General features: G+C 49.9%; 1 protein-coding gene across 1 annotated transcript; it reads left to right on the top strand.

The window, feature by feature from the left end:
* The first annotated feature begins 1,906 nt into the window (after positions 1-1,906).
* OPRL1 (opioid related nociceptin receptor 1) lies at positions 1,907-15,605 on the top strand. Its single transcript, XM_039719462.1, has 5 exons — positions 1,907-2,010; positions 2,225-2,499; positions 2,920-3,173; positions 11,803-12,158; positions 12,495-15,605. The coding sequence occupies exons 3-5, from the start codon at positions 2,947-2,949 to the stop codon at positions 13,016-13,018; spliced, it is 1,107 nt and encodes a 368-aa protein (XP_039575396.1). The 5' UTR covers positions 1,907-2,010; positions 2,225-2,499; positions 2,920-2,946; the 3' UTR covers positions 13,019-15,605.
* The last annotated feature ends 7,174 nt before the right edge of the window (positions 15,606-22,779 follow it).

The following is a 22,779-nucleotide window of genomic DNA, read 5'->3' as shown; positions in this document are numbered from 1 at the left end:
CATCCCTGGAAGTGTTCAGCGCCAGGTTGGCTGGGGCTTGGAGCAATCTGCTCTGGTTTTCATTTCCATGTTGATGCCCTGGACTCTCTGTTGTAAATTCAGCATCTCCTAATGGTGTGTGAGATCTGCTGCCTCCCCAAAAGCTCCCTGGGCATCACCTGGAAGAAGGGTGGCTTTTTGTCTTGTTCTTTTCTTGGCTTTTGTTATCTTGCTCTCTGCTGAGAAATCTTCAAGCTGAAGAGCTGATCAGTTTTTCAGAGAAATAGGCTGGGATAAATCCTTTCTGGGTAATGTTGACAAAATTTAGGTTGTCTTCATTCCCAGGCTTGGTGCATAGACCCCAATGGACAGGAGGCTTCTGATGAAGAAGAAATCTGGCAATCATGCTGTCAAGATGATTGTGCTCCTCTCACCCCAGGGAGCCTGAGAAGAGCATGTGCTAAGATCCATGAGATATTCTGGAAGGACAGAGCTCACCATTATTGAATTATAATTGGAGTGAAATTATGTGAAACAGTAGGATTGGGACTGAAGGTGCAGCATGAGCACCCTGGGCTTTTTTCCCCCATGCAAAGAGGGGAAACAGGGATGAACACTGAGGAACAGCTAGGGGGATGGATGAGGGGAATTTTTGGAAGGATATTTGTCCCAGACACATATCTTGGCTGTCAGTAGTTCAAAGTGCATTCCTGATCCCTCTTCCAGCAGCCTTTCAGAAACACATCTCTCAGGCCAGAAAGAAAACCACAAGATAAATAGGTGAAGCTGCTGTGTTTGCTGCTCTGCATTGACATAAAGGAGTGTGGGAAGGGCTGAGAGCACTTGTTGGGGTGAGAGCCAGCAGAGAGGAGCAGAGCTGAATTTGCAAACACTCTTCCCGTCAGCTCCTGGGCTGTCCAGCTGGGAGCTCTTGCACTGATTTACTGCTGTCCTTGCTTCAGCCTTTGGAAATCAATCCACTGACAATTAAGGTAATGTCTGGTCTAATATTTATTTCACACTCTCATTAATGGACTGACAAAACCCCACTTTTTGAAGCAGTGAGACTGTTCTGTTCTGCAGGAGGGCTGGAACTCTGGGTCATGCTTTTTTCCCTTGTCCCTGTTACAGCTGAGATCTCTTGTTGAAGCTTTCAAGAAAATTGCCACGCAGCACCATACCTTAGCATTGTGTTCCTGGTGAACAAGGTGCAGCTTTTGTGCTAAATGTCCCCAAATATCCATTAAAGGAGAGCTGGAGCACAAAGGGGTAGCCCTGGCTGCCTGCTGGGGCAGGAGCTCTGTGTTGGGCTGGCTGTGGGTTGGGAAGAGAAAAAACATTTGATGCCCATGAGCTCATGTTCTTTTCCTCCACCTCTTGGGCAAGAGTGCCCTGAATTTGCTCTGATCAGTGTGTGCCTCTGCTTTTGTTCCCAACACTGAGAAATTTCCCCAAAATGCTGGGAAATGGCTTCTGCAGATGGCCAGAGGCACAGAGCAGGGGGCTCTGGTACTCAGCAGTGAAACCACTTTGGGAGTGGGTCCCAAAGTCCTCTGTGCACCCTCTCTGGGGGCTGCCCTACCTGGGGACTCTGCAGCTCCTGGGAAAGGAGTTTATCAGGGTCAGTGTCCCACAGGCAGTCTGGGAACTGCAGGTACCTGTGGGCTCTGTGTGAATCACCCCACCTTGAGGTAAGGAATTTACCACTGCAGCCTCTGAAATACCTAACTCCGATGAGAAGTGCAGGATGGTTTGGGTTACCAAAATGACCTTTAGTTAATGCTGCTAGAAGAATACTAAATAATAACAATTTTCTCCCCATAGCTCTCATTCCTCCATATATATGTATATATATATTTTTGCCAGTTTCTAGGTCAGATTCCCCATTCCGCTGCTCCTGCGCTAGAACAGCGCTCAGGTTGCACAATTGCAGAGGAGGCAGGAATCTGCTTCCCGAATCCCGATCTCCCCAGCAGCCTGGCCCGATCCTTTCCTTCTTCCCCAGCATCTCCTGCTGGGAGCCCACCCCAGGTAGGCTGGGGGTCGGGGGGCTGCGGCAGGGCGGCTCTGGGGACCTCGGGGGATGCTGGTCCCCAAAGCCACGCCGGGGGTGGGACGGGGAGGGGGCAGGACGCTGCCCGCATCTCGCAGGTGTGGGCTCGCCTTCCCTTTGCCGCGTTCGGTTATTTATCATCCCCCCCCCCTCCCTTTTCCTCCTTCCCCCTCCCGCTTTTCTCTTACGCAGTGGGAGCAGCCCGGCAGCCTGGCTCTGCCCAGCCGCCCTCCGTCCTCCCTCCCTCCCTCTCCCTCATCCCTCCCTTTTCCTTAAAAACGTGGGCTCCGGGGTGCAGCCCCCTGCGCTGGCAGCAGCAGCCCTGCTTGGAGAGCAGCCCTTTCCCCTCCTCCACCCGCGGAGCCCCGGCTTTGTCCGTGTGCCCCCATCCCCCGGCCGGGGGTGCTGGATGCGGCCGCGGGCAGCGGAGCCAGGTGCGGAGCTGCGCTAGAGGGGACCTGCCGCAGGTAAGCAGCCCGCTGGGCTTCACTGCCAACTTCGGGCTTTTCCTCGCTGTTTTGGCTCGGCTGGGGTCGTGCCGGAGCCCCGGTGGCAGTGGAAGGTCTGGGGGCACAGAGCCGCGTGTGGGGGACTCACTGGCCCGCAGGGATGGGAGAGGCAGCCCTGGAGAGGGGATGGGGTGTGCAGCCCGCGCCGGCCGTGTGGAGCAATGCGCGATCGCTGTGCGCCCGGGATGCGCCAGGCTCGCAGGGTTGCATCCCATTAAAGCGCTCCCGGGGAGGGGGGCTGTGTTCCGTGCCGGTAAATCATCCCTTCTCCCCGGTAATAAATCACCCTTCCCCAGCGTTTCTCGTGCGCTCGCCTTGCTACAGTGCCCTGCCACCCGTTTGATCAGCAGATTTTAAAGCTGCCTCTTGCTGCCCCAGGTCCTTGGCGCAGGCTGCTGCTTCAGGATGGACCCGCTCTTCTCTGCCCATATTTTTGAAGACCCCGACCTGAGGAAGCTGCTGAACGACTCCTCCATGCTCAACCTGAGCTTTCTGCCCAGCAACTGGTTCAACAACAGCACCGGGGACGGTTTCCTGCCGCTCAGCATCAAGATCACCATCGTGGTCGTCTACTCCATCGTGTGCATCGTGGGGCTGGTGGGCAACTGCTCCGTCATGTATGTCATCGTCAGGTAGGACACCGGGCAGGCTCCCGGGAAGGCTGGGAGCGGGGCAGACCTTCCCTCCCTCGATCCCTGCTGCGGGAGAAGCAGCAGGCGCTTCCCTGGGGTTACAGACGTGCTTTAGAGGTAATGATGTGGCATTTGTTTTATTGTTTTGGTTTTGGTTTTTGGGTTTTTTTTTCCCTTCCTAGGCTGTGATGAAGGTTTCTGCCAGTTTTCAGCTGCCCTCTGGTGCCTCCTAAAGTTTAACCCAGAGAATGGAACAGTGAGCAGATCTGCTCAAAAAATTGGTCTTTTTTTTTTTTTCTTTTTCTTTTTCTTTTTAGGGATCTGTATGTCCCTGGGGAGGGCAGTGTGCTGGGAGCATTCCACTGCCAGGGTGTGCTGGCTCCTTCATGGGACCTCTCCTTCCTGTGCTGTGTCCGGCACCCCAGCTGTGTTTGCAGGTGCTGCTCCATCTGGGAGCTGGCTCTTTCCAAAGCAGAACCTTGTTGCAAAGGAAAGAGCCTGCTGGGAAGCTTCCTTTTACTTTTACAGGAGAAAAAAAAAAATCACAAATGTAAGTCTTCCAACCCTTTGGAGCCCACAGACTTAAATAAGGTGTGAGAGGATGCTGCAGAGTTGAGGGCAACTTGTCTGGCTCTTTGTGCTGAAGTCAGGAGGGTGGGGGAGACCTTTGTAGAGGGACAGCACAGAGGGTGCACCACTCCATCCTCCCTGCCCATTGTTGGCATTTTGAGTGTCCCTGTCTGCTTCTGCTGTGGTTCCAGCCCTTCTGGTCCTGGGAATCAGAAACCTTGTTTCCCCTGTAAGTACAGATTAAGTTTGTGCAGCTCTTAGGGCTGAGATTATGTTAAACCCAGCATCCCCCTTCTGATCTCTGCACCCTGCATGTTAAGGAGGGAGCTTCCATTTTATCTTGGAGCAGATTCCTGGTGCAGGTGGATGCTGCCAGCACAGAAAAGACAGGCTGAATCCTCCAACAGAAGAGGAAAGTATTTAGCAGGTATTCAGACACTGATGAGATTGTCTTGCTCCTGCCAGGAGCCCAGCTGCTTCCAAAGCACCTTTCCCCTGAATAACTACAACTTGGCTAGGGAGATGCTGTAAAATTAGGTCTTTGGTACCAGAGGTTGCTGAAGAGTGGTTGAATCTCTGCTCCAAGGGCAAAGTGACGTGACTGTTCATCAGGCTGCCTGCCTGTGCTCTTTTAGCTGAGGAGTTCATGGCACTGAGAGGGGATCCCATCAGCCCCACGGAGTCTGCAGGTGCAGAGAGGAGGTTTGCAGCACTCTGGTGCCGTGTCTGGACAGCTTCAGTGTAGTAGCAATTGTTGGAGTAGTTTGTGTGTGTGTATGTGAGTAGGGGGGCTCTGGAGCTGGAAGCCCTCGTCTGATGGTGGTGATGTGGCTGCATGGGAATGCAGCCCCTGTGCAGCAGAGGAAGGGAGTCCTTACCCCGTGCATGAGCCTTGGTGTGTGTAAGGAGAAGCCTTGGCAGAAATCTTCTCCGTGTCTGCACAGGTCTGGTGGGATGTGCACAGCAGGATCCTGCTGGCCCTGCCCAGGGCTGGGACTGGAGCATCACCAGTAAAATGAGTGTCCCAAACTGGGGTCCTAGGCAGGGTGGACCTGTGCCATGGCTAACCATGAAAAATACTGGCTTCTGCTCCACTCCTTTTTGACTTTGACTTTGTTACCTTCCAGCTGGATAAATGGCACTCAGAAAAGAAAGTGGGCTTTACCACTAGGATTTCCCATGGAATGTAACTTTTTGTGTGTGTCCTCTCATTTTACAGCTTTTAAGCAACTGAAAACTGGAGACAGGTGCCACCCCAGTCTCCCTCAGGTTTTTCCATTTCTCTATTTCCCTTTACTCGGAAATGGAAAGTGTGTTCTGAACTAGAGCACGTGCAGGAGCTGCTGTTCCCCACCCATGTTCCCTGGGAACTCAGCACTGAGCTGGGACCAACACTGAGTTAGAGCCAAGGCAGTGACCCTTGAGTTGATGAGTAGCAGCTTCTGGTGATCTCTGCCCAGGATTCTTCCCTCCTTGCCCTGTCTGTTCAGGTCAGGAGCAGGTGTGAGGATGGATTGGACTCAATATCAAACTCTTGACCCTGGCCACGTGCACAGATTGGTGAAGAGCTGCCAAATTGTGGCCATGCAAGGAGAATGCTGATGGGCTTCTCAAACACATGCTCTTCTCCTCAGATTAGAGCTTTGATGCTTCATGCCTTGAGTAGCACCTGGTTTTCAGCAGGTTGGAAGTTGGTTTCTGGTAAGTCAACACAGGGTTTAGGGGCTCTTAATGATAAATTAATGGAAAAATGATCAGCAAACCCTCTGTGCTGCGCCCTTATCACTGTAGGTAATGTGCACCCCAACAAATTTTTTTCTTTCTATGCTTTGGCAATGATAATATTACACAGCCCATAGGAAAATGATGTACTACCTTCCAGAAAAAGACTGGTGGTGTTATAGACAGTAATTGTTTCCCATTTTTGAGGGAGCTGGGAAATAAAAATACTCTAATACCACCACTCAAGGAAATTGGAGGCGTCAGAAAAGCTCATTTTTTTTGTTCCTCCTGAATGAGTTTTCTGCAGCACCAAGGGGAAAGTTTTAAATCTCCCGGTATTTCACCCAGAAGCACAGATTCAAAGCCTCCTCTAGGTTTTCCCCTCTGATGTAGAACCCAGCCTACATCTCTATTGTATTTGGAATGATTTAACATTTGGAACGATTAATTTATAGAGACAGTCATCATGTGACTGTCAATCCCTTCCAGTGCTGAGCAGCACTAATTGGGTAAGATGGAGAAGGGCTCTTGTCAGGAACACGATTTCCTGGACAGTAAAGGGCCTTTTGTGGGAACCTGCCTCGTCTGTGGCTTTGTTCTGCTGGCTCATCCTGGAGCTCCTTGCCAGCAGAGACGAGGCCTCCCCTCCCTCCTCCTTCTGCTGTTTGCTCTCCTCTGCATATATTTCCTGTTCTGCTTCTTAATGAACGCAAAACAAGGAGCTGAACAGAGGGTTTGGGGAAAACCAGGCTGCTGAGATCCCTCCTAGCTATTAACTGAAGTCTGCAAGGCTGCTTGCCAAAGAGCTTTGCATTTAGGAAGGAAAGCAAAGTGGAAGGAGGGTATATTTTTGTTTTTTTGGCTCTGGGGGTAGGGCTGACCCAGGTGTCCTTATAGGGGTGTGACAGAGGCCCCAAATCTCTGCTGACTATTGGTGACCCAGGGAAGGGACAAGCTGTCCCCAGCTCCACCATGCTGCTGTGATGCTCAGCATTGGGGGTCTGCAGGACTCCATTCCTCCAGTGCAACCCCCCCTGGGAATGCTGCCTCATTTCTGGGGCACTCCTCATTGCTATGGCAGCTCTCTGTTGGGAGCCTGGAAAAATGCTGGGAGTGCTCAGCTCTCCTATGGCAGAACCCCTTTCAGAGCATTTGAAGCAATGTTTTGGGCAGTTTAGGGCTGTCAAGCCCCTACATTTTCATCTGTTGCCTCCAGGTGAAGGTTTAGGAGGAAAAATGTGATGGGGAGGTGCCTGAACCATGAGCCTGCCTGGGGATGCTGTGCCAGCTGTTGTTCTGCTTGAAAACTGCCTCAGCCCCCGAGAACAGGGGTGAGGGCAGCTGGCTGTGATGAGACGGGGGAAATTAAGTTAATTATGACATTTCAGAGATGCTGATTTCTTAATAGAAAGCTTTCTCAGGGAAAAGCCTGGACCAGCTGTGTGTCTCAGAGCTGAAATGAAGTGAGTGCTTCATGCAGGGGGACCCAGCAGACATGAGTGGGGCCATCTGAGACCTTTGCTGTCTCCAGATCTGCCTCCTAGTTTTTCCTTGAAAAACAAAACAAATAGACATCAATTATTGCAATTTATGGAGAAATGGAGCCCAAACCAAGGACTCTCTGCCCTGGAGAGTGAGTGGAGCTGGGTGAGGATGGTGAGGTGAGCAGCAGGGGATCCTGCTGGGACAATGGCTGCACAGGACAGGTCTGCAGCTCCCTGATTCCTGCATCCCCATGAGCCCAGGTGAGCTGGGCTCAGCCACATGACCCACAGCGGCCACATCTGGCCCCTGCTGACACAGGTCCTGTAGCTCCAGTGTGTGCTGAAGGGCTCTTTGTGAGTTGGGTGAACGGGAGTTGCCCCTGTGCAGCAGTAACTCTGTGATCTTTAACATAGGACTTGGTTCCCAGTGTTTTTCAGAGACTGGGCAATTCCCAGAAGCATTCTGGGTGTCAGCAGAGGCAGATCTGGCCCATGAGCCAGATAAGAGTGTCCTGCTGCAGGGTGGATGCTGATGAATGCCCTCCTCAGAGCAGAGCACCATTCCTGGTGGCCAAGCACCTGCTCAGGGATGTGGGATCATGCCTGAGAGCCCCGGGGTGAGCTGCTGAAGCCTTGCAGCAGCAGCAGCAGCCACAGAGCCTCCTCCCTTGGCCTGGCAGCACATCCACAGAGATCCCCAGGGAGCACCTGCAGGGCAGGGCAAGGCTGGTTTTCCATAGCTGTCCCCCAGACACAGAGGTGAGACTCAAGGACAAAAAGATCATCTGTCCCAAGGTGTGTGCTCCTCCTGGCTGGCTGCAGGTTCCCTTACTAGCCCCTGCTAGTCAGTCCCTGTCTTGCTGGGTAATTTATGGGCTTTTAGGTGCTGTGCTGGTGACTGCCTTTGCTGTAGTGTCTGGCCTCAGAGTCCAAACTAATTTAAATTTGTCCTTCTCAAACTCAGTGCGGTTTTTTCAGGGCCTGATGAACCATTAAGAATAAATCATCTGTCACTGGTCAGAAGTTCCAGGCTGAGGGGGCTCTGGGATGGTGATGAGAGCAGCAGGGATGCAGAGAGCACAGTGTGGGTGGACAGCTGAGGGGACACAAATCATGACAGAACGTGCCAGATCAAATATCAGCTTCACACAACCTGAGGGCTGAGAGCAGAGATGGGAGCAGAGATGGGAGAGAACTGGGGCTGATTGCCACCATCACAGGGGGAGAGCAGCTCAGTGAAAATCCTCTTTGAGCCTTTCCTGCTCTGTTTTGCTCCCTGGAGCATGTCCAGGCATGGGGGCAAAGGCTGGCACTGCTGCCAGGGTGTGAGGTGGGGATGGAGGGAGCTGCTCAAGGTGAACAACACTGTCTGCATCCTAATTAGCTGGAGCTACACATATCAGAATCAGGAGGCTCCAAGAGGCAGAGAGCTCCTGGAAACAATGCTCAGGGTTTTTCAGGGCTGCAGGTTTTGCTCTGGTCCCTCTGCCCCCGGTGTCTGCAGCCCCACTTTGGGTTCTGGGTTTGCTGCAGGGCTGGTCCTGAGCCCCAGCCTTGCCCTGCAGCCTTGCTGTGGCTGGGTGGAAAAGGGAAAGGTCCAAACCTAACATGTCTGCAGCTCACCCCGAGGCTCAGCCAGGGGCAGAACCTGTTCTTGTGAGGAGCAGGTCCTTAAAGCCCCGAGGGTGAGTCTGCCAACCCTGAATGACCTCCCCTTAACCTCCTCTCCCAGCCCGTGCACTCCCCTTGCCAGAGGGTCCACGCAGCCCAAGGGAGAGGGAAGATAAGTGCTGAGCTGATATCCAGGTGTTCTTCCTCGGCATCCCAGGGAACAGGAGAGCAGAGCAAAGCAATTACTGTGGTGACAAAGGGGGAGCTGGATGCAGAGCTGAGCACTACCCTGTGGGAGATGCTCCATTAGGAAATTACCTCTGTGGCAGAGTGCAAGAAAGGGGCCCAGCAGGGAGCTAATGTCCTCCACGGAATCCACAGGTTTTTCTGCAGCAGATTTGTGCTGTGGGGGAGGAGACTGAGGTGCCTCCTAAAACCAGAGAGTTTAGTTTTTCCTTTTTTTTTGGTGCAGATTAAGAGAAAGAACACTCTCAGTTCTGGAGGAAAAGAAAGAGAGGTTAATCCACAGAGAAGTGATTGATTGATTGATTTTTGTGTGAACTGAACATTCTGGAAATGTTTGGGAACATTTGTTGGTTGGGACAATGGCTGTTGGCTCTCAGCATGTAGACAAAGAGGTGTAGAAGTAATTAATTGGGTGCAAATTAATTTCACCCCCTTTCAAGAATGCAAAATCAGCTTTAAATTCTGTTGGAAGATGGAAGTGCTGGGACAGCCTCCTCAGTGTGTCCTGTGTTGGAGCAGGGGAAGGTGGCTCTGCCATCACCTCCAGGAGGGGTGAGGAAGGAGGCAGAGGACAGGGATCTGTGCACTGAAGGATTTTGCAGGACCAGGCAAAGCAATTGCACCTGAATTCATGCTGAGAAGTGTCTGGGAGGAGTGGGGCTGGAGGGATGTGGGAAGGAGCTGAAGATTTGCTCTGCACACCCAGAGTTCAGGGCTGGCTGAGATGCTCAAAACTTCTGAGTGCTGGGGACACGGGAGTGTGCAGGGAGGCAGCTTTGTCCTCCCGGGATGCTGGATGGGGCTTGGTGGTGGGTGAATTGTTCCTTGCTTCTCTCACTGGTCAATGACAAAAAATAAAACAGGAACAACCTTTAATTTTTACAGTTTTGCAGTAAAGTTGCTCACCATTGCTCAGAATTGTTATTCCCTTGAGTTATAATGCCAGTAAAAAGGGTTAGATGTCTGTTGATGAATTTCCTCTGGCTCCAGCCCTCCTGGAACGCTGGTCTGCAACAAACTTGACCTTTGGGAAGCTTGAGCTAGCCCAGCCAGGTCTGTGGTGTTCAGGGGAAATTGCAGCTCCCAGGAGACCTTTGCCACCACAATCTTGGGTGACTGAATCATTTCCTAAAGCCTGAGGTGACAGTGCTTATTTTTGTGAGAGCTGATAAAAGTGATTGCACTTCATTTTAATCCCCCTCTACTGACCTGGAGAGGAGAGTGGATCCACTCACAGACCCACCTCACACCCTGTGCTTTGCCACGTTTATGCCAAGTGCAAGAGTTCAGGAAAGGAAAACTTGGCCACCCTGAGATGCTGCTCTGGAGTTCAGGACACTGGAGGCTGCTGTAATTCTCCTTAGGAAATCCCAGAGCTTAAAGCCCTGGCTTTAAGCTGCCTGGTTGTGTTGGATTTGCAAAGTGCTTTTGCTCATTGATCCCATCACAAAAGGAAAGGCACCAGTATTTTCCTTCTACTGCTTTTGGTTATGTAAGTTTGTCTGGGCTGGCTTTCTAAGAACTTGTGATTGATTTCTGGGCCAGATAAAGCCTCACTCAGGCTTGTGTGGGGACCTCAAAGTATTTCCAACAACGTTTCCATCAGTGCTCACCTCCAAAAGCTTCCCTTGGCTTTCAGGGTCAAAAATAGGATCATTTAGTTTGGCTTTCTGAAGCTGCTTTCAGACTTCTGATACAAGCACAGCTTAGAGCTCCAAGGCAGGTAAAAAAATAGACTTTATAGTCTGGATCCTGGCTCCCTGTCTGCTTCCCTTGCAGACCTGGCCAGGTCACCATGTGTCCCAGCAGAGTTCAGACCACACCAGTGATAATGTTCTGCCAAGCATTCAAATCATTTATCAAGAGCTGAAGAAGCTCAGGGGAGGGCACAGCACAGAGAAGGGAAGCTGGGGGTTGGCTGTTCTAGATCAAATTGGCAAAAAGAGCTTTTTAAGTCAAATCAGACCCTGTAATATTTTAACACGTATCAGGCTGAAAATAGTGCAGCAGTTTATGGGTAGAAGTGTTACCCTCAAATGAACTTGCACTCTGTTAATAACATCATTGTCTGCCATTTTTGGCCATGTTTCTGCTAAGACCATTAGTAGAGTAAATGATGGATGAGCTGTAGTTTGAAAATTATACCTATTTGAGCTCTTATTCTGCCCATGAGAGGAATATCCTGGAGCTGAAATGTTAGACTGTCACGGAGTCACTGTTGAGCTTCCATTTCTGCAGACACTGCACGTCCCCCCAGATAGGTGATCACAGCTGGCTCTGCATCATTTCCCAAGTGTGAAAAGGAGATGATTGCCATTAGAGCAAGGTGACTCTTCCTTTGGGGCAGTCAGTTCGTGTGGTAAAAGTAATATTGAAATGACAAAAAAAGTCTTTAGGGTTTGATGTGTGACTTTACTCCTTTCTCTAGAAAGATCCATTGTGATATTCTGATTTCTGATTCAAACCTAGTTTATGTTCTACACAAACCTCACCAGTTTTTGGCTGGCCAGGGCTGGCCATTTTGCCTGCTCTGATTTGACAGCTCACATCAGCCATGATCTCTGGCTATGAGCCCATGTCAAATGGATCATCAGCTTGCCCTGCGCCTTTCACATCATCTTACTGGCTAAAGCTTCACCAATAAATGAAGCCACAGGTAGTGAAACCCTAAGTTGGCCTTATTGAAGTAATTTTTCAAGAAACACCATCTGAGGTGACAGCCTCAGGCTTTGATGGTGCTCACTGGCAGCCTGAGGGAATGATTCTCCTGCCCATGGAACTGACTGTGGAGGGACCATTTGTGGTGTTTTAGGAGATGGGCTGAACCGTGTGTTGGTAAATATGTGGGAGGTAGAAAGGTGAGGATGGCCAATCTCATTACATAAGAAAGTATGGTATCTCCTTTCGAAATCAGCAAAATCTGCTTCAGTAAAGTTCAGTGTCTGACCCATCATGGCCAGTGGGAACTCTAACCATTGCTCATTCCTGCATTTCAGATTCACCAAGATGAAGACAGCCACCAACATTTACATCTTTAACCTCGCCCTGGCTGACACCCTGTGCCTGATGACCCTGCCCTTCCAGGGAACAGACACATTCCTGGGCTTCTGGCCCTTTGGCAATGTCCTGTGCAAGATTGCCATCTCTATTGACTACTACAACATGTTCACCAGCACCTTCACCCTGACGATGATGAGCGTGGACCGCTACATCGCCATCTGCCACCCCATCAAAGCCCTGGACATCCGCACGCCCCACAAGGCCAAGGTGGTCAATGTCTGCATCTGGGCTCTGGCTTCTGTCTTCGGCATCCCGGCCATGGTGATGGGATCTGCAGAGAACGAGAACAATGGTCAGTAAAACTGCACCAGTGGGAGGGACAGGAGAGCCCAGGGAGAGGGGGGCCACTTTCATCTGTGGGGGGAGGCCCCTGCTGTAAAATCATCTTAACTCTGCCCCTGCCTCTCTGCATCACTGCTGCTGCTTTTCTAGTGTTAAACATGGAATTGTTATGTGAGGAATTGAATATTAAATGTAGGATTGTTATGTTAGGTTGGGAAAGCCCTCTGAGATCATCAAGTCCAACAATTAACCTAACTAACCTAAACTAATCTGAATGTGCAGATGCTTTTCTGCTTGATCTGCGTTTGCTGATCTTCCTTCCCATTTTATTTTTTCACTCTTGCAGAGATTGATTGTCTAATTAAGCTCCCTTCTCCCGTGGACTACTGGGATCCAGTGTTTGGCATCTGCGTCTTTCTCTTCTCCTTTATGATCCCTGTGCTGATCATCACCATTTGCTACAGCCTGATGATCAGGCGGCTCAAGAACGTCCGTGTCCTCTCGGGCTCCAAGGAGAAGGACCGGAACCTGAGGCGCATCACCCGCATGGTGCTGGTGGTGGTGGCAGTCTTCATTGTCTGCTGGACTCCCATCCAGATTTTCGTGCTGGTGCAGTGCCTGGGTGCCAAGGCAGAGAGCGAGCTGGAGTTGGCCATCTCCTGCTTCTGCACCGCACTAGGGTACGCCAACAGCAGCCTGAACCCCGTGCTCTACGCCTTCCTGGATGAGAACTTCAAGGCGTGCTTCAAGAAGTTCTGCTTCCCCACCGCCTTCAGGACCGAGCTCCAGATGTCCAACAGGATGTGCAGCATCGCCAAGGATGTGGCCTACGCCTGCAAGAACTCGGAGGGGACTAACAATCCGGCCTGACTAGGCATGGAAATCCCCATGGTGGCTGTCGCCCAGCAGAGTCCGACCACCCCCACGTCAGAACTGACTCAGATAACGGCCCTTTAGCAGGACCCCAAAACTGAGAGGTGAGAAACCAAGGAAACAATTTTGGGGGTTGGGAAAACCGGATACTGCGAGAGCACGCAGAGAAAGTGAGCCCATTTGATGCATTTTTAATTCCAGTGCATCCTGCACTAAGGAACGTGTTTGAAATCAGCCCGCTGATTCCTGCAAAACCCTGGGGGTTTGCAACATTATTGAGAGTTTGGGAATTAGGGGTTTAAAATAGGCATCGCTCCTGGGGCTTACACTTCTGCTGCTGCTGCTGGGAGACAGACAGAATGTGAACTCTTGCATCGCTTTTTTCCTCCCTGGGTGGAGATGTTAACAGCTCGCCTGGCTCGCCAGGCGCTCGTGTGCGGGTTTTCCTCCTGTGCCATCGCTCTGAAATCAGACTCTGCTGCAGCCAAAGTGGGCAGGAGCCATCAGACAAAACCCAAGATCATCTCCAGGATGAGTCATCGCGCAGGAAAGGATGCAGGGAGGGAGAGGAGGGAGCTGACGGGAAGAGAAATTCAAACTGCCTTGGAAGGACAGCGCCAGCTCCTGCAGATGGGATCTGCAGTGAAACCCCCGCTCTCAGAGGGGAGCAGGGTGGGGAGAAGGGACTGTCAGAACTGATGGTGTAGCTCTGAAGAGGAGGAAGAAAAAAGACTGAGGAAATGAACACAATTTCTCATTTATATGCTGCTATTACTTTTCTTCTTTTTTTTTAAACTCTATTTCCAGTGTAATAATGGACAGAATGTGTCTGTATATACATGTCTGTAGTGGAATAGGTGCAGATACACAGTAGGATTTCACCTTACCAAGCATGCCTTGGGCATCTTCCTCGGTGAGAGGAGGAAGGAATGAAGTGGCCTATAGACACATGTATTTATGTATAGGAAAAGCCATTTTGGAGAAGTCAGAATGGCAGCTCTTCCAGAAGACATGGACATTCCTGGTGGGAGGAGGCAGCCTAAAACAGTCCCACCCACTTCACATGGGATAAGTGGGGCACAAACCATACAAAACCTGGGGTTCTGTGGTTTGTTTTATGTTTTTAACTGAAATGAGACCCACAATGCTGAAAGCATGTGGGAAATGCTGCCTGGGTACAACCCCTCCTGCCAACCATGGAATGATTTTCCTCTCCCAAAGCAGGCGAGAGCTTTGTGGAGAATGAAATGTCCTGTCATTTCACTTGATAACAAAAGCTTCCCCAAAGAGTTTCACCACTTGAGTGCCCTCTGTGCTGGGGAGAGCAGCAGCCTGGGGTTGTCCCTGTAGCACAACAGCCCCAGGAAATCTGGGCAGTGGTGGCCAGTGGTGCTGATGGGGGAGCAAAGCACCAACCTCCACCTGGAGATGGGGGGATCAATTCCAACATGAGAACCAGCAGTGTCATCTGGACTGTACAGATTCCAATGTGAATATATTTCTTGTGCTCTGATCTATGAGATTCTGTATTTTTAATGTATCGATTTGCCAATATTTTAATGCTGTCATGTTCTTTCTATATGCTGTACAAAGGAATTGAATGTTATATTTCTATGTAGAGTGTTTCTCTCATGGTTGGGCTTAAAATATAGATGCAATTACAGTGTCCCATGTGTAGGACCCAGATCCATTGTAAACTGCTCAAGCTGGGAGGATTTTGATGCTGATTAACATTTGATTGGGAATCTGGATGTATACCAGAGCAAACTTTGCAATTAGCACTTCCCCATACCAATCTGGAGGGAGGAGGAAATCTGGGCACTTTAAGCACTTTGTAGTGGATGTTAATCCCCGAGCCCTCACCAGGAAATCCCTTATAAACCCCAGGCATGTGAAGAACAGCTCCTTGAGAACTGTGCTGCTGGCAAGCTGCATCCATGCCTTTGGAAAACTGGGTTAGGTGGGATGTTTGTGGGTGGTAACAGCACTGGGCAGTGAGAGACCTTGGGTCTGCTCAGCCCTCAGCTGTGGGATGGTCTGATAGGGTCTGGAATGGCTGGGGCTGAAGCTGGGAACTGACTGCCAGGCTGTTCTTACCTTTAGGAAGCAGGAGAACAGTCATTAGTGGCTGGCCAAGGAACAGCCACACTCCCTTTGTCGTTCTTGGCTGGGTTTTTAAATAGATTTATGTCCTCTGAAAAGAAATATACCAGTGTTAGGCATTTTTTAAATATGGATTTTGTTATAATGACTATGCTGCAACAATCTTACATAATCAAGTACTCAATAAATGTATGTTTACTAAGCTTTTGGGTATTTCCACAGCCCTTGCAGTGAATGTGTTTAGGCATTCTGTTCAATGCTCAGTGAAGTTTGTTATAAGAAGAGCAGCAAACACCTGAAAGCAAAACTTTATTGTAGTGTGCCTCTGGAGTTACAGGCTCATGGTCAGCTGGATGGCTTTAGTGCTGGCTCTGTAGTTCCCTGTGGAAGTGGTTGTGTTGGTGTGATTTTTACAACTGCCGCAGTGTAAATGACATTTAGGTGGCTACTTGTGTGCTTTAATAAAGGAAAGTAAACCCCCCTGTGGTTTGGATGATAATCTGGAAGAGTTCACTGGGTGGATTTGGAATGTCTCAGCCCATCCCTTTGAAGTGAGATCTGTGGCAACTTTTGTTACACAGACAGCTTGGTCTGTAGATAACACAGGAACAGAAGATGTGTTCCTAACGTCTGTAGGAAGAGAAGATGTGAAAATGTTGGAAAACTGGGGCCCTGGCTCATGCAAAGGGCAGCTGTGATGTGTAGCAGGGCACAGTGCAGGCAGCTGCCTGCTGTTAGAGGTGAAGTCTGCTGCAGGATGAAAAAAGCTCTTCCCACCTCCTCTCCCCACAATTCCCAGGAGTTATGGGGTTAGGTGTGACCTGGGAGAACAATAAATTGCAGAACTGCTCTGAAAATAAAGCCAAGGTCATATTCTGTAGGAGAGATGGACTGGACAGTGAGATGTGCAATAAAGAAAGTGCTTTCTCTCTGCAGAGATCAATATTCCTACCCAAGCAGGTAAATATCAGGAGAGGGTTTTTTATTAGCAGTGGTGATTTTCTTCTTAAAGAAGAAAAAAGTAAATTGGTGAGAAAAAAAAATGGAAATCCTTATTTTTCTACTAGTTCAGTTAATTATAAGTATCCAGGGGTGAGTTCTAACAGCAAAACCATAAACCAAAGTGCTTTATTCAGTATTTTGGGATTTATTAACATACCAAGTATTCTCTCTGCTGCTGCTGGCTGAAATTAAGTGCTGGAAAAGGCTGAGGAATGGATGGCCTGAGGACTGAGCTCTGCCCCAAGCAACAGCTCCTTGGCTCTGGGTAAATCTGGGCAGAGATCTGGCTTTGCAAGGACCAGATCTCCCTTCCTCTCCCTCAGCCAACAACACTCCCCCCTCCATCAATTCATCCATCAAGTACAACTTCTAACAGCAAAAATAAGGAGCAGAATTTACACTTTCACCGAGGTTTGGATGGACAACACCCTCAGGCACATGGTGGGGTTCTTGGTGTTGTTCCCTGCAAGGCCAGGAGTTCATCTCTGATCCCTGTGGGTCCCTTCCAGCTCTGGATGTTCTGTGGTTTATGGTTTTATGCTGTGGGAAGAGCTGAGCTGGGGATATGCTGGGTTACCCTTTATTGAGCTGCAGGTTGGGGAGGTCACTGGTTTTGGGTGAGTATTCAGCTGAAGTCCCTCTCCCCAAACCCACAGCCAAAGGAGCCACAAAGCCTTTCCCCTGCTCCAAATGCCTCTGGCCCCAGGGCTGGGACAACTGCAGCAGGTGGGAGAAACCCTGACTGCAGAAAGAACAAAGCTGTGTTGGGCTTTGTGGTGCCCCTGCTCCAAAGCTCCAGACTTGGCCTGATGAAGACTCTGCCTGAGGCTGAGCAGTTGCCACGTCTGTTTTCACAAGTTTTTCATGAGAAGTTAGACTGTAAATATGTCTTTCTTTTTTAAAATTATCTTTCCCCCTTTTTTTTTTTCTCCAGGGAGATTTGTTAACTACTTAAAGAGCTGTCATTGGGCTCCAATCTCTCTCTGGAAACTCTGGAATATCATTGCAGGGTACAACAATGCATGTCCAGAGAAGGATGCCTCTCACTCTGAAATGCTTTATAGGGAAGGTGGCTACTCTCTATAGTTAGAGCTCCTTTTTTTAAATGAAAAGGATCTCCAGCAGCAGCTGGTGTGGGTGCAGCCTTTGATATCTGCTCAAAAGAGAGACTGAGACTGGCAGCAAAGCAGGCTCTGCCAGAAAAACTCCAGCTTGCTTTCCCACTCATTTTGCTGTGCTTCCCCTCAGCTATTTTTGTGGCTATTTATGCAAAAGCCAATTTCTCCTTCCTTCAACAGGAGAATCTTCTTCGGACACATCCCAGGCTGCAGCCCTGATTGTGCATTCATGGCTCATGCTGTGTTTGCCCTGTGGAGCTCTGTGCCAGCTGAGCTCACTGCTGTGACTCTGCAGAATCTGTTGGTTATTCCCACCCCTGATCCTCACCCCCAGCCCCTGCCCAGGGCAGTCTGAAGGAACAGATCTCACCCACCAGCCTTCTCCTCTGCTGAGGAGAGCCACGGAGCTGAGAGGGGAGGGATGGAGGGTAGAATCCAGCAGCAGCAGATGTAGGAGGGAAAGCTGTCCCATCTCCGTGGTGAGGACTGCTTGTGAGGTGGGGAGGATGAAGAAGGGAGAGAACGGGACAAAGGGAACCTGATGGAGCAAGACCAGAGGAGGCCACAGAGATCACAAAAAGGGCTGGAGCATCTCAGCTACAGAGACAGGCTGAGAGAGCAGGGGGTGCTCAGCCTGGAGAAGGCTCTGGGGAGAGCTCAGAGCCCCTTCCAGTGCCTAAAGGAGCTCCAGAGGGCTGGAGAGGGGCTTTGGACAAAGGTCTGGAGTGACAGGACAAGGGGCAATGGCTTCAACCTGCCAGAGGTCAGGTTAGATTGGATAGTGGGAAGAAATTCTTCCCTGTGAGGGTGGTGAGGCACAGGTTGCTGAGAGAAGCTGTGGCTGCCCCATCCCTGGAAATGTTCAAGGCCAGGTTGAAAAAACCTGGTTTAGTGGAAGGTGTCCCTGCCCATGGCAGGAGGCTGGAATGAAACATCCTTTAAGATTCTGTCCCATCCAAACCAATCTGTGATTCTGTGGTTCTAGGAAATGGAATGTGGGAAGAGTAGCCCATAAGCCAAAAGTCCTGGTGCTGTGTGAGGAACAGAGATGGACTGTAAGAAAGTAGAGCATGTGCTGTGTGATGCTGATGGATGTTTGGCACTGGGTTTTTTTTGACGCCTTCTTGTCATGTCTGAGCTGCTGCATGCCTATTTTGAGTGGCCCACAGTGGCTGCAGGCACTTGCCCTATTGCCTATTTGGACTGGGGATTCATGACACCCTTGCTCAAAATGTGGCAGCAGAAGTACCAAGGTCACAGCTCCTTTTGAAAGAGGGAGTTTTAGAATTATTCCAGGCAAAGGGATTGCTATTAGAGTGGGTGCTGTTAAATCAAAGAGGCCCATGGCTCACAAACTCCCTTTGTTCCTGCTTTCAGCACTCTGAAGCCTGGATAGATTGCATGACAGAATGAAATAATCAATAAATAAAGCAACATGGTTTTGTATCTTGGCAACAATGATGCTGCTGAACCATGTAAACTGACTTTGCTCTCTCTCCCTCAGTGCAGAGATCCTGTCTGGCTGCAGGGAAGGAGTGATGCCAGCTCTCCACTGTGCTGGGGGACACAGACAGCCCCTTCTCCCATCTCAAGGTTTGTGCTTCAGCAACCCCTGCACTGTCCTTGGGTTAGAAAATGCACAATAATATCCTACCCCAGCTGGGATCACCTTCACCCCACAGTACATCTCCCATGCTGTTCAGATTCACAGAATCTCACAGTCCTGGAATGGTTTGGGCTGGAAGAGACCCCAAAGATCGTCTAGTTCCAACCCTTTGCCATAAGCAGGATTCTTGGGAATTTGGTCTTCCTGTGGCTGAACTGCTGTAAGGGCCTCTGAGAGGAAATCATATCCTGTTCAACCAGCCCACTCCTGCAGCAAAAGGGGTTTTTCCTCCAGTCTGTGTTATTTCTGAGAGAGGATGTAGCTGCAGTGCTGATGGAGTCTCCTGCTGCCAGCAGTGGTCAGGGAGAGCACGGCTGCTTCCCTCCCCTCTGGGCCTGAAGCCAGGCAGGGAGGGCTGGAGCCGGGAGCAGCACCAGCACTGCCAAACAGCTCATTTTCAGTGTAGTGAAATGAAGAATGATCCTTCAAGAGACCAAGCAGGAAACTTGATTTTTCCAAGGAAACCATTGAAAAAATCAGCATCTTCCTGTAGACTGGTTTTGGCTGCATTAGATCACCATTTTCCTGGCCACAGAGAGGAGCCCAGGCAGAGCCTGGGCTGGCTCTGTCCACTCAATAAACATCAGTTTCTCTGTGTGTTTCCAGCCTGGCATGTGCAATGAATGCTCCAAGAACAGCTCATGTCATGCTGATTTCATTCAGTGACGAGGAATAAAAACAGAAGCTCTGTAGTCAACATGAAATTAAGATTAATGGCTTTTCAGGTTGATTTCCTCTGTGTGAAACAAACCCCATATTGCGATTTGGCTACTTAATGTTTGCTCAGTGTTAGTCATTAATAGCAACTTCTCCACATGCACAGGTCATTTGCTCACATATTTTGGAGTTTCCCTGATCTCATCCTTGCACTGCTCCTGCTTTGTTTAACCACAGAGGAAATCATAGATCACAGGATGGATTCTGCTGGAAGGGACCTTAAATGTCGTCTATCCAACCTTCGTGACATTAAAATTTCTGGAGATAATCACCGGCCTCCAGGGACCCAGTGTAAAGGAGCAGAAAATGAGCCCAGCCCCTGGTGCTGGTGTTTACCCTTGTCCCTGCATTCCAGAGGGGACTGGGAGGTGGCAGTGGAAAGCCAACCAGGGCTCTCCCTGTGCTTTGCTTTGGCATCTGCACCGGGGTTTAATTTGCATGTGTTTGGCTGGAAAACTGCTTCATCTTCTGGTGAGTGTCAGCAATGCCACCGAGCCCTTCTGCCTGGGGCTGTCCACCAGGAATTGTGGAGGGTGAGTTCAAGACCAGGCTGGATGGGGTTCTGAGTATCCTGGTTAGTGGAAGGTGTCCCTGCCCACAGCAGGGGGTTGACACTGGATGATCTTTAAGGTCCTTTTCAACCCAAACCATTCTGTGATTCTATGATTCTGTGATTCTATGATTCTGTGAGTCTGTGATTCTATGATTCTGTGAGTCTGTGATTCTACGAGTCCGTGATTCTGTGATTCTGTGATTCTATGATTGTATGATTCTGTGATTCCGTGATTCTGTGATTCTGTGAGCTGGTGGCTCTGACCTGCCCCATCCATCATGAAGTGGTGGCCATCAGCCTCACACCCCAGCTCCTGGTCAGCGTGGATGAAGGAGCTCAGCTGGCATGAAAGATCCTGCTGAACCCACGGCATGAAGGATCCTACTGAACTCATCACATGGATAAGGGAAATTTAATTACATCCGTAGGATTTCCATCAATGCTGAGCAGCAGCAGCCTGGGTCTCAAGAGATTTTTCATTGCATTGAATTTTTGTTAATTACCACTCTCTGATCTCATTTGAGGGTTAAGTTTATGAAACGGAATCCTCATTTCTCTGATTTCCTTATCCAGCTGGTTTATTGAGTCTTGTACGGGGGATGGTTTGGACCTTAGAAACTCCCAAGGTGTCTCACACTTCTGGCATGAGCTGTGCAGGAGAAGCATGGGAGCAAGGGGAGGTGATGGAGATGTGCAGAACTCTTGCTGAAAGACAGAGAAAGAAAACATATCAGGAAAACTGAAAATGAGGACAAAGGTCTTGCTGCCAAATTATAGCTCATTTTACCTCCAAAGGGAACTCCCCCTTCCCACATGGGATGCTGAAGAGCCACCACTTCAGCCAGCCAGGGAACATTGTGGTGGGGGGCTTTAGAAGAGTGCCACCAGCCTTTGGTGCCCCCCAGGCTGTTCACTTCCTCATGGGGAAAGCTTTCCATCCTGTGTTTACCCAGGAAGCACCACACTTGGCTGTAGGCAGTAAGCAGAGCGCCTGGCTTTTATCTACACATCAAATTTACTTTCTTTTTTAAAGAGAAAATAGCCACTGAACAGCCCTTGAAGCTTGGGGCTAGTGTCTAATTCCACTTGAAGAGCTTTGTTAGATAATTGCAGTATTTTTCTGAGAGAAAATAGAACAATCAAGGCTTGTAATTAAAAGCCATTCAGGCAGCTTTGATCCTTCCCTCTGCATCTTCACTTACCAAACACAAATGCCAACAAGGACTCATGGCAATATTTACAGTCGCTATTCTTGGCCCTTGCCTTTAAATTAACTCCTCTTGCTCACTTCCAGTCAAAAGGAGGAGGAGGGAGGGAAATGGGGTTTGTGGTTTTTCAACAGGTGTTTCTTTAGAAAGATTTTCTTGAGGATGCCTATATCATGGAATCATAGAATCATTAAATTTAGAGAAGCTCAACGAGTCCAGCTGTCAACTCAGCCACACCACCACGTGCACCACTAAACCATGAAATGTCACACACAGGTTTTTTGAACACTTCCAGGGATGGTGACTCCACCACTGTCCTGGAAGCCTTTTCCAGGGCTTGACCACCCTTTTGGTGAAAAAATATTTCCTAATATGTTAATCAAACCTCCCCTGGCACAACCTGAGGCCGTTTCCTCTCATCCTGTCACTCCATGATGACAATCCTGGAGCTCCTCTGGAGGCCTCAGAGCTGCCACAGAACAAGTTTATCACCCCAAAACTGCTCCAGGCACAACCTCAGCTGCAGTGGTGGTGTGGATGGGGCAACACCCACACACTCTGCCCTGGGCAGGGACAGGGAGCTGCCAGGGCCATGTCCCACGGCCCACAGAGGATGCTCAGGTGACCTCCTGACTCACTGTGAGAGGAATCCAGCCTGGGAAGTCCCCTTCCCTTCAGCAGCAGGTGGGAATGTCAAACCTTGATGTGCTGAGACCCTCTGAAGGCACCAAACTGGGTTTGTTTCTCCCAAAATTGGCAGTAAAGCTGGAGGGTCACCATTTCCTTGGGTTCATGGTGGGACCATCAGTGGATGACCAGCACCCAGGGGCTCCCAGCAGTCCCAAGGAAACAAGGTGAGTGCTACACATGTCAGATTGTACAGGGAAGGGACAAACTCTCTTTCTTGGTTTGATTTGAACACTATCTTCTGGATACCCTTCTGCTTCTCATCTTTTACAGTCCAAGTTTTTACTTATCCATGTTTAATTTTTATTTTTATATTTTTCTCACATCAAGATGCTTCTGAGAGCCAGGCCTTCAACTCTCAGTGGGGCATTATTTCTTTTCTCCCCCAAAAATCGTGACCAGCCTTAGGGAGGCAGTGTGAGACTGTCTAAGACCCGGGGGATTGGAGCTTCCCGGGAGAACAAGCTGCAGCACGGCTCGGATGAGGACAATTGATCCAAGCAGCCAATATTGCTGCAGCACGAAGACTTAAAAAGCAACAACTGCTTCCGATCCCCCGCCCTGGCTCCGATGCCTGCAGTGGGAATATGAGCCCTAATTCCTGTTCCGGGGCAGGAAATGGCTGCCAGGGATGATGGAGCAGAGTCCTCCAGGGCTGTGTCCTCACGGGTGTGACAGAAGGGAGGTGATTCCCCCCCGCAGCA

This window comes from Passer montanus, unplaced genomic scaffold (genome assembly GCF_014805655.1).
Source record: "Passer montanus isolate IOZ18808 unplaced genomic scaffold, ASM1480565v1 scaffold41, whole genome shotgun sequence".
Taxonomy (NCBI): domain Eukaryota; kingdom Metazoa; phylum Chordata; class Aves; order Passeriformes; family Passeridae; genus Passer; species Passer montanus.
Note: the sequence above shows the minus strand (reverse complement) of the source record. Positions and strands in the feature narration are given on the sequence as shown.

What these genes read in the sequence shown, in the direction of transcription:
- OPRL1 (XM_039719462.1), top strand. Translation starts at nt 2,947, where the DNA reads ATGGACCCGCTCTTCTCTGCCCATATTTTTGAAGACCCCGACCTGAGG. An exon ending in GTCATGTATGTCATCGTCAG is followed by an intron (nt 3,174 to 11,802) that starts GTAGGACACCGG and finishes CCTGCATTTCAG; the next exon opens with ATTCACCAAGATGAAGACAG. An exon ending in TGCAGAGAACGAGAACAATG is followed by an intron (nt 12,159 to 12,494) that starts GTCAGTAAAACT and finishes TCACTCTTGCAG; the next exon opens with AGATTGATTGTCTAATTAAG.